Raw genomic sequence first — 11,733 nt, forward strand, 5'->3', positions numbered from 1 at the left:
ATCCATCCCGCATAAAGTTGAAGTTGAGCTCAAGGGTAAAGGATGAGAAGTCATGGTAAATTTATTGCGGGGCTTTCTATTCATCCATACTTGTTTAAGTGAAGACATCCATTTCACCCTGAAAATTGCCCATTCCCAGAGGGAGATAATCTCGTCCACATTCTCGTCTCAAAGAGTACACACACACACGCGCAGGCACATACACACTGGATTGAAGCATCTCACGTGTGTAAAGTGCACCACCATGTTGCATAAGTAGTGAAACAAGCGATAATGGCCTTGCCGAAACCTTTTACTCTTCATAACGTTCATACATATCCCGCTCGTAATGGCTGTTACAAAATAAAAGACGAGGAATGAAGACTCACTAGTAGACCGACGACCACCTTGGCTCATTTATTTGGTCGAATCTTGGCGGATGGGTAACGAGGATCCGGGCGAAATGTAGTCAACCTAACGGATGGTTCCTTTCTGGTGGCGTAAAAAAGTTCAATTTTTCTTCCTTTGCCATTCTCCTGTGGTGTGGTAGCTGGAGCCAGTGGGACTGGATGCAGCATACTTCGTACGTAGTAGGCCTGGCATGTCGGAGTAGGAGCCAAAGTGAGGGATCTTTGTGGAGCTTTTCATTTCAGAGGTGAGAAGACCAAGTCACACCTCTCTTCAATCACCCAAGGGAGGAAGCCAAAGGCAGACCATGACAGAGGACGAAGCGAGGAACGAAATGAGGAAGTTTTGTCTGACTGTGGCCTTTTCGTGTCATGCTCTTGAGTGCATAATTTCGATTTGGTCCGTAATTAGACGAGATTCCTTCAACCCCTTCTTCTGCCGCCACCACCACCACTAACCCCACCTCAGATGAGTTGGATTGACATTGTCTAAAGGTCTAACGTGTGTGAAATGACCCGAAGGTGCTGACGAACGGAAGAGGTCGGACATCATATCTGCTCACAGGTCGGTCAAGTCATCTTGCTCCGGAGAGTGGGCAGATCCTGACGCAACTAGTGCGTGCTTCTACGTACATAGATCCAGGTCGGGGTTTCTAGTGACAAGTCCGACCGACAATGCTCGTTTCACATCACTCTTAGGCTTATACATACGTACATACTCGAGGGGTATCCAGACACCGGGGATTGCCCATCTCTGGGAGAAGAGTGAAGGACAAGGACTGATATAGCGCGAAATTGGGAGAGACAGTCACAAATTAGACGCAATGAGAGAGCTAACAGCAATCGTTTGTTACTTTTACCCTCGAGCTTGAAAGTTCTCCATCCATTTTAACATGCGTTCTAACCAGTCAGGACGAGACGAAGAGTAATGATTCAAAGATGTAAACGTGTTCTCTGACCTGAGATGACCTAATATTAGACTACCCGCCTCAATTGGATGGACTTCCTCATCTCGTCGGTCTTGGACACACATGTACTTTTGTCAGTCAAGGCCATTGACTAAGATGGACCTAGGGATCTAGCCAAGGAGTTTTCTAGATAGAGGTAGCATCGTCTCTGGTCTACCCAAGGGAGACAAGCAAGTTCGAGTCTCCAACTCGCAGATATGTACATTGAATGCTGGTACGTATAGTACGTGTATAGTAAGTCTGTGGCGTCACCTCTCTCGGTTTCCCTCTGTCCTCCATCTCTCAACAGCCTCTCAAGTGACTTGCTTCTCAGAATACCCAGTGACAGATGAATGGAGGCGACATCAGGCAACGCCACACATCTCCTATCCAAGCAGCTTAAGCTCCTCCATCGGAGTCTTTGAAGCTTTTGGCTAGACCATTGTTGTAAGGTACACATTCTCTAGAGTATTCACACACACCATAAGGTAAGCGTCTTCGTTCGTTGTTCGGTCAAAAATCACTCCCGGTAGCATTTACTTAATGCATAACCATGAAAAAGTGCTATCTTTCAGGAGGAAACAGATCCACATCAGCAGGAGTGTTAAGAGGCCTTTTGGGGAGACATTACTATTCTGTGCTTGTGCCAGAGATTATTATTCTTACTATGAAGATTATTGAGTCCATTGCTCGTTGTCCGCTCTCTTGGCGCAAGCTTTGGGCGAGCGAGAACGAAGTCGATCCTTGGTTGGATCGGGGGGTCGCTCTTTTGACAAAGATTGACGAGTGTGACTCGATATCGTCTCAGTTCATGTTTGATAATGATCTCCATTTTTGCTTCGGCAACTCCGCTCTCATCAATCAAAAAGTCAAACAAACAGGCTTTCATAACAAATTCCTTCCATGAATGATAATGACTTCTCAAGGCAAGTCAAAAGCGACATGGGGACGGACGGTCACCCTTCCCCCTCCCCCTCCTCCATCCGTCCCAAAATATCACCAACCAATTCTCACTCAGCCTTTGCTCAGCCAGCTTGGCCCCTTGTTTCTGACATGATCGGACTTGAAGGACTGACGGCCATCAGAATCCAGCTCTTCAGCCTCAGCACCACCCACCGATGTGTGCAGCGGATGAAGAAGCAACGATTTGGATCCATTCGCCATTGTCTCCTTCAGAATAGATTCGAGTGATGGATAGCGCTTTTGTGCCTCGTCATTTGCTTTGATGTGCTATTTGCATTAATGTTGTCACCCGATCAACAAATATTGGTGATGGCGAACACTTGACGTTGACAGACCACTAGGTGGTGGTACCAATAGGCCACTAAGTGGTGGAACGGGCTAGAGGGTGTGCTCTCATGTGCCATCTGCACACAAATAAATCCAATAATAAGCACGCCAGATCGTTCGAGGAAACATCACATGGACGATATGATTGCCAATCTTCAGGCCATGTAAGTCCGAATGTGTCCACCAATGACCATGATTGTGATAGCTTCGAAAGTGAGGAGGAGAAGGAGGAGGTAGTGGTGTAGGAGAAGTATAAGGTTCCTACTTTGTGGTTGTTGCTCCATGCCCATTTATGGCTGTCATCTCCCATGTGCTGTGCATGACAATGCTGTGATGAGGAGACCTGCTGTGCAAACACACATTTCTCATCACATATGTCATGTTTTGAAGCCTCCACCTACAGCGAACCACCAGGAATACCGCGGTGAAACATTGAATTTTGGAATTCAACAATCGAACAAATCATTGCGTCTGGTTAGAGGCGCGGTGGTGCTGATGGTGGTGGAGATGAATGAATCATCTTAATCCACATGATAAGCCTCTTTGTTCGATGAACTCGCACGGCAAATGGGGACTCGTGTTGGTTTGGCAACCCTGGAGAGTGGTATGACAGATCTCTCGCCCCAATACAAACTGTCGAATGTCAATCTTCCAATAATGCAGTGATCACTTGGTGTGTCATGGCAGCTTTTGTGTGGGAATACCAATTAAAGAGATACCAAACAACCTGAACACACAGCTTGCCAAGCGAAAACCAATGGTTGCTCCATGTGCGTGTGTGTGTGAGTGTGAGTGTGAGTGTGTCGTGACACTTGTGCCGCATTTGATATTGCAGTCCGATTATTTGGGTAAACATTTCATATCGGACTAACGAGGACGATCGTTAAAATGAACGAGTGATACATAAATGTCTTTGGTGAACCACCGCCTGCCTGTGTACTTAAACCCATTTATCCTCCACCCTCCATTTTCATTCCTCCCTTTATTTGCCATCAGTCATCCTTGGATCGTTTTTATCAGCCAAAATTAACCCTCTTAGTCTTTCATTCTTCATCTCATTGTTCATGATTCATCATGATGTAGAATCGGGCGGCGGATCAAAATTCTCCTCTCCTCCCTCTCCACTACGATATACTACGTACATAGTGGTTCATAGTTCGTATGGGTTTTTTGTCCTCCTTCCAACGAGAACAAGTCAATGAATGTTCAACTGCTCCGAATCATAACTTCGCAGCTGTAAAGTATGGATTGAATCATAGTACCTACAAGGTTGCCAAAATCAGGCAAGACTGCAGTAAATAAGGAAAAGCTCGCGTCTTTATTTATGCATGATCCTATTGTACACTGTACTATGTACGCTATGTATCCGGTTAGGTTCCAAAGAAAGTAGTTCTCTTCGAATCACTTCAGAGTGAGTTTTTCCTCATTTCTGTGTTCATTCATTCATTCAAACAATCAATCTCTTACTATACCACACATAACTTTTTTACACTGTATGCGATAGAGAGTATAAACAGGGCTCCTAAAGAGGCAAGCTCTTTTCAAGTTGCAAAGAATAAGCCGAGTTGGCATCTGCCATGGCTATTCTGAATTGATCCCATTCCGTCAACACTAATTACACATAAAATGACATTTACCGGCTTCCACGTGATCACATTCCAAAGAGAATCTAATCCTATTTTCTTCATGCGGAATACGCTTCGGTACTTTCGTATCTGTAGTGCTTTACTGGACCATGTGAATGTGCGCTGTGTGATGTACGTACATACATCCGTGTGCATGATTCATTTCGTCGCTTACGGAGATCTGTCGACGGCTAAATGTAACTTCTAATCACCCTGTCTTAATCCGAGATGAATGAGAGCAAAACAATCTCTTCCTCCCAACGTTCAGCTCCATCATACTCGAGGACTCGAACATCCGATTACGACCAACACCTTCAAGAAATCTGGCACGGTGTTTCAAAAGGCCATTTCCCATGCCGCAGACCCCTTGATTGTCTTTTTCATAGGTGTCGGAGTCTTCGTTTTAGTACCTTTCGGCGTGAATTGGAATCGTATCGGTGTGAGTGAATTGAAATCCATTTGTGTTGTTCTTGGTCATTCATTGGGTATTGGTGGCTCTTCCAAGCAGAAGACGTCCATTTGTTCAAGAGAGGGCCAACACAAATCCACTTTTGACACCCGATTCAAAGCAAGCAAAAACTCAGTGAAATACACGTTGAGCAAACCAACCAGGAAAGGCCACCGCCGGCGCCGAGCCAGCGACAAACATTGCCATTGAGGCTAATTCATTGTCTGGTTGTGAAATTTTGCACAAAAAGTTACAAATGATCCTTTCCCCTCCTCCGTCTCCTCCTCTCGTTGTTCAGCCTGTCTGTGAGTGTGTGTTTGCGCGAGAATGTGAGTGGATACCCGCCTATTTAACCGCAATTTCTACTTGTCAAGCCAATCCGACCAATAACTACCAATTGCACGGATGTCTCGACTAGCTCTGGTCGATTCGGACGCTCGGGCCACCATAACCATGCATACCTCCCAGGAACTGGAGGTATGTCATAAAACATATTGGATTGTACCTCTCCAAGGGAATGGAACCATCTGTCCAACCACTCGGGTGGGTAGCGGGTACCATCAGCTTGCGATGTGAACAAATCAAGTCCTGATTTGGAGTCATCCCGAGGTTTGTTCTGGGCTGTCTGTAACTGATTGTGTTCAATTTCGAGAGAGTATCCATTAAGTTGTCCTCTTGTCTAGGTACGTACCTCGGAGCGAGTCCAGACCAACCTACCAACCGACGAACCAACTCGAAATAAAGTTCTTCCGTCTCTTTTTTACTCCGGTCTCTGCAATGTCCAAATGTTGTATCTGTGAACGTTGTTAGCCAGCAGCCTATGTTGGTTCGTTTCGGGGCTCTAACTCCATGATCAAATGTTCGTTTGTCATGTCCAGCCAATCAAATGGTCGACAGACAAGCTTCGTAGATAGTAGTTGTTGTATGTTGTATGTTTTCTTTCCCCTTTGGCAAGTCTCACTGTTTGTTCCGTTCAAAGGTTGAACGGAGGCTCAGACGTCGACTTTGAACGATTTGCGAGAATTGATTTATCAATTGACTCTGTTTCATCGACTCATTAGAAGCCAAATTGAGGCACTCATCCTAAATGGCTCGACGATTAATAACGATGACAAATGACCCCAAAAGAAACGACGTCTGTTGGCGGGAGCTCACGGGTGTAATTTTCGTTTCACGAGTGGAAATACGATTTATTTCTATGAAATAAAAAGAGAAGCAACCAGTACGTAATGACAGTATTTTTGAATGATATATTTGATCGTCGACAGTCATAGGGTAGCAGTAGCTAGCCAGCCATTGAGCGTCTAGGCCAGCGAGGTGAGCGCGACGAAATGAATCTCAAAAAACGTCACAGTGTCGCCCAAGTCGTCGCTGAAAGTGAACTTCTTCATCCAGATGTTCCGACGATAAGATCACGGAAAAGTCTAAATCATAGAAGTGGGCGAATGCGTTGAGGCCCCAAAGAGGGCCGATATGGGTTCCAAGTCTTCATCGGAGAAACGCCAGTTGTGGTTTTGGTGGTAGTGGTAGTGGTGGTGGTGGTGGAAAGAGCAGGAGCAGTCGTCATCCATCATCATCCATCATCCATGTCTTCCTCCACTTCTGTCAAAGTCAGTCAGGCTTCGTCCAAACAAAACTGGATCAGAGTTCGTCCCTCAAAGGAGCCCAAGAGACCCGGTTGTACGTAGTATGAGTTGTTTGTACGTACGACGGACAGACAGACGGGGTCCCTAGCTGGCTTTGGACTTGACTAGAGGGGCGACATGTCCTCGTACCTCAATGAGTTTCGCCGAACTGAGGAAGCTTCCTTCAGACGTAACTCGATCAAGAGGGAATAATTCCCCCACACCTCCTCCTCCGCCTCCTTGTGGTTGCTCGAGCTCTCGATTGAGACGGCCAAAGAAGATTGAGTTGTCAGTGTTGCTCGAGCGGTCTGGATAAGATATATTTCAACAACACTTTGTCAACTCCCTCTTCGTTCATCGCTCCTTTTCAATTTTCTTCAACTCGGGCTCGGGCTCTCTCTCTCTCTCTGTCTGTCTCGGCCTGTCTTTCTTTCTTTTTTCCTCTCTTTCTTTCTTTCTTTCTTTCTTTCTTTCGTTGTGAGCGGGTGATGCCTTCGCATTCTAGAGCGGCCTCCATTTTTTCCCCTTGTTTCCTCGGGGTAGTTGTTGTTGGTGGTGATGGAGCTGGTGAAGAGGAAGTAGAAGTGGTGGTGGTGGTAGCCGTGGCGAGGGAGGTGAGCGAGGGAGGGCCGTGTACGTAGGCTACTCCTGCGGCTAAAGGCGAATGTCCCTGCTCCATTCTGTCTTACTGTGGATCCAACTCCACTTTGGGAGCCGACTAGTGCTTCATCCATCCCCAAAAAGCTCGTATGTCATCTTGTTGGCAGCTCGGCTTGATTGATTCTTCTTCTTCCTCGAGGTTTTCATCACCGGGTCTGGCTGCTGGCCTGTTTGCTGATGGCCGGCCTCTAGTACACACTATTGTACGTACGTACACTCCTCCTTGGCTCGAGCTACTATTGAGGATGGAGGTGGTAGTCGACGTTGTCGAAGAGGGAGTAGTACTTGTAGTAGGAGTAGTAGTAGTTGTAGAAGTAGTAGACGTTCACGAACTAGTACAACATGCAGCTCTGACTGAAAACTGATTCATCACAATTCTATACGCCCAACGGCATTGATGGATGGTTTGTAGCCTTCGGTGAGTGAGTGAGTGAGTGAGTGAGTGAGTGAGTGACGGAGTAGTTGAGCCCAAGACCGAATTGAGGAAGGAGGACGGGTAGGAGGAGGAGGAGGAGGAGGAGAAGAAGGAGGAGGAGGGTTCCGGGGCTGACAGGGCCACATGGGCTGTCATGTGAACCGGGTTCATTTCTAGGGCTGTCAGGTGCTTGAAGGCAGCTTCGTCTTCGTCTTCTTTTGCTCCATGATCGAATGCTCCCCGGCAATTATCACCGGCATCAATCATCATCCACCGAGGAGAGTTAATAACATCTTTTGGCCATATATTTCTCCCAGAGCCACACCACTGTGGCATATATCAGAAAATGAGACTCAGATTTGTTTACATTCAGAACGATCAATCACTTTTTTTCGATGGCTGCTCTCGACGACGACGACGACGACGATGACAACGATGACGACGTCGTCGAAGAGGAGATCGAAGTGGAGGAGGAGCAGAAGAAGGGCCCTGGCTTGCCAACGTGATCTGGTGATGGCATTGAGAATGATGAGGCACTGGATGATGCCGAAGGGAAAGCACCTGAGTAATCCTCCGGGATGATGGCTCGCTCAGATCATCATCATCATTATCATCATCCTCACGAGGAAGCAAGGGGCGCTCGTTGACGAAGAAGGATGAGGCACCCAAGAATAATTGTTCTGGAGAGAAGCACACCGGGTAGCTCTTCTCATCTCACGTTCGGCTCACAAATTCATTGCCGAGCGACTGTGCTGCATGGCGAGATGGATGGATGGGTGGATGGATGGATGGATGGATGGATGTGTGTGAATGAGTGGAAACATTCATCAACATACTGATGGGGAGTTGTGATTCTAAGATTTCAATCTCCCCATGATGGATGGGACTGGGATGAATATCCATTGTTTAGCACTTTCTGTTTGCCATTGACGTGGATCAGAGTTGTACACACTCACACTACAAAACACACACTACTGAGCAAAAGGGATGCTCTCGTACTCACACATGCAAATGGTGTGTGTACCTCCATTCACCAGAGATCAGGTTCCATGTCCAATGACAAGCTCGAGGCTGAAGAAAAAGACCAGCCAATGCATACTGGGATGAAAACTGTCCCGCTACAAAAAATGAATTGTAGAACATGTGATTTGACTTTTGGGCTGCCGACTTTTATTATGGGAGTGATCCCGACAAGCGAGATCCATATAGAGCATACAATGATGACGGAGAGTAAGCACCTCCAAGTCCGGCCAAGGTCGTAGCCAAATGTGGAGGCGGCATGCCAAGCCCTCCCAGACCCCCTAGGCCCGGGGGCAAGCCACTGGGCATTCCCCCCGGTTTAGCATAGGGATGAAACCGACTGGCAGCAGCTAACGAGCTCAAGGCGGATCCTCCTCCACCCCCATAAGTACGATGAAGGCCAGCGGCTGCGGCAGCTGCAGCTGAGGCTCCTCCGGCGGCACTAAAGAGGCCAGGTGGGTAGAGGGAATGGTTGGAGAGGAGGGAAGAGGCTGCAGAGTCCGATGTTGATAGATTGGTATGAGTGCGAAGATGTTGCAGAAGCTCCTCGGCAGATGAATGCCTCTTGCCACAATATCCCTCTCGTCCGTTCATCCAATTGCATATGTATGGGCCGGCTTGGCTCCCGTTGTGACTGGAGGCCGTAGAGGTGGCCACCGCAGCGGCCACTGCCGCAGCCGCAGCCACCGAAGCAGACGTAGTGGTAGGGGGCATTCCCGGAAGGCCCGTCAGTCCCAGCTTGTGGGCGTACAAGAGCTCTGCGTAGCCTGGCGGTAGACCCCCAGTGGCCGTCAAGGATGCCAGTTGAGCATTATACACTGCTGTTGGACACGAGGGATCTCTGCAATAGGGATCTCTACACACAGACAGACTAGATGAGGGTGGCAAGCCCGGCATTCCAAACGGAGGCCTGAACGCGGGGTTACTTGGGTCCAATGGTGAACGATAAGCAGCCAAGGGATCTTTTGCTCCAGCCAAGACCTCCATTCCACTTCTAATCACAGGTGCTGTTGTTGTTTCACTAGAGGCGGCACTACTGCTCCGAGGTGCACTGCTCATGGGTGGAGTTACAGCTGACGATCCATTCTTTGGTGAGGGTGATTTGCCGTTGGCGCTGCCATTGCTAGTAATCTTTGGTGAGGACGAGCTCTTGGGTGAGAGGCTCACCACTGAACTGGGCTTGCTTGGAGGCTTGCCGTTGTGATCCAAACCCGTCTCGTAGGGCTTGAAACTGACGGGCTTGTTGTCAGATACAATTAGGTTGGGGCTTCGTCCTGACTTGTTGCCACCTTTCAAGTTGGAGACATCCCCTGCACCCGAAGAGCTTCCACTTTTCTCTTGCAAAAGCTTGTTGCTGCCCGTGTCAGCTCCAATTTGGGAGCACGTCTGGGCGAGGAGCTGAAGCGGGGATTTTCCTGATTTGTCCTGGAAGTGACATAAAACTTGACATGAGTATAAAAAGCCAGAAGAACGGATGTCACCCGACAACATCCAGGACCAAAGGAACACGCCAAAGACAAGAAAGGAAAGAGGAACAGAAAGTTGGTCGTTCACTCTACGCAGTTGCCAAGTGTACCAACTATAGAACTGCCAATCGCTAATCAAACTTGCGAGCTAGAAGTGTCCGGGTTTAACGTGACAAACTTACCCCTGAGGTGGGTGGCAAAGGGGCCAGGTATTCGGGGGTAATATAGCGGTCGGCCATAGCCGCAAACAAGGCGTTGGCCACGGGGCTAGTGCTCGTGCTACTTGTTGAACCACCCGCAGACGAGGTGGAGGCAGGGCGATATCCCAAGGGAGGAGAACCAGAATGTGACACCTGTTCCAGAATCGTCATTTGCCCCACTTGATGTGATCACACTTGGGCCAGTGTGATTCGTCTCGGTCGGATCGAACTCGAACTGAAGCAACTGGAACTAGACTAACAACAACAATAGTAATAACGCGTTCAACTCTTTCTTGTCCAGTTGCGTCTCACAAAATTGGCACGATCACTTTCGGACTTGCTTCTACCGCAAGCTTGGTTCCTACACTGACGTTCTCATGCTTGAGCTCGCCCGTTCCAAGCCCCACAACCCTGGGACCCTTGATGTGCGGCCGAGGCTCGTACAAGCCAAGGCACACGAGAGACACATACGCCGGATTGAGCGCGTGAGAGTGTCTGTGAGTTTGTGTGTGAAGGTGCGGAAATGGACGTCAGACCGTGAATAAGGCAACGATTTGCCGGTGAACAATCCGACATGAGGTGCCGGACTATTGGACTAACCAGCTGAAAGAACAGCGGAGGTGCTGCCCGATCCTCTGTCTTCCCTTATCCGTTTGAATGACTTGTGAAGTCAGAGAAGCTCGAAGAATGGAACAACGAGAGAGGCGTGCGCGAAGCCAAAAGGGGTTTTGTCACTCGCACTCAGCCCTCAATAGAAGGGCGGTCTGGAGCAGGGCAGGGAAGGAGACTCGGATTTATTGTCCTCATTTTTTGTGCCCTCTCTTTCACTTTAAGATTGGATAGTAACTACAATTAATGAGCTTAAAGATTACCTGCGTGACGCGCCAGTCATTACTTATTCCGTACTGGGCTCGTCAGGGGAATGAAGAAAAAACTAAGGAAGAAATCTTACTAAAACTCTCAATTACCGATGGTCCAATGGTGTATTAGCATGATGCCATCCAGAGAGGAGATTCGAATGTGTTGCTCAACTAAATAAATAAAGCATGATCTTCTCATCGATAAGGATTACATGGACAGACCAACCAGAAGGCAAGCAGGCTCTGGTCTGGCTGGCATTCTACCTCCACCAAATGGGATTCACTTGGCCGGACGAAGGGACGGACGTGTTTCAGAGTGAGCATTTAAGAGTTGTCAAATAATTCTTGTGAAATATTCAAACAATCTTTCACTTTCGCCAACGAACGAACGAACGAACGAATGAAAGAACGGGGTTGTACGTACATTTGTATAGATAGACGACAAGTAAGTGGCGGAAAGCTGTGAATCGAGTGAGTCTCCACTTATTGCTCGTTCCTCCAAGCCACTGACGGGGTCGTTCCAAGTGGGCCATTCCGTCAGCAGCAGTCGGTTCGTCTGTAGTTTATGGCCCTTAGCTCCACATGGAAAAAAGCCACAAGTTTAGTGCACTATAAATGTCTTTCATTTGCCCTGTTCAATATTTTTCTTCACTTCGTCTTTCGTGCTCATTGGATGGGCCAAACACACATTTGTTTCCCATTTCTCATCCCCTGACATTCGCTCCATATACTTCATTCACTCACTTGGCTGGCAGAAGGAAGGTGCCGTGTCACTCCCAAGATGGGCCCGG

The 11,733-nt window shown here is 48.0% G+C and overlaps 1 protein-coding gene and 1 long non-coding RNA gene across 2 annotated transcripts; one reads left to right on the forward strand and one right to left on the reverse strand.

Annotated features, from left to right (window-relative positions):
• Positions 1–4,956: 4,956 nt before the first annotated feature.
• On the forward strand, positions 4,957–5,921 carry LOC131888135 (uncharacterized). Its single transcript, XR_009374081.1, has 2 exons — positions 4,957–5,305; positions 5,380–5,921. It is a non-coding gene; the product is annotated as an uncharacterized LOC131888135 (long non-coding RNA).
• LOC131888133 (zinc finger protein Noc-like) lies at positions 5,855–11,145 on the reverse strand. The gene is made up of 2 exons (XM_059236918.1): positions 10,065–11,145; positions 5,855–9,841 (listed from the first exon to the last, which is right to left on the reverse strand). Exons 1-2 carry the CDS (start codon positions 10,251–10,253, stop codon positions 8,570–8,572), a joined length of 1,461 nt encoding a protein of 486 aa, XP_059092901.1. The 5' UTR covers positions 10,254–11,145; the 3' UTR covers positions 5,855–8,569.
• Positions 11,146–11,733: the final 588 nt, after the last annotated feature.

The sequence above is a fragment of the Tigriopus californicus genome, chromosome 10, assembly GCF_007210705.1.
Source record: "Tigriopus californicus strain San Diego chromosome 10, Tcal_SD_v2.1, whole genome shotgun sequence".
Taxonomy (NCBI): Eukaryota; Metazoa; Arthropoda; class Copepoda; order Harpacticoida; family Harpacticidae; genus Tigriopus; species Tigriopus californicus.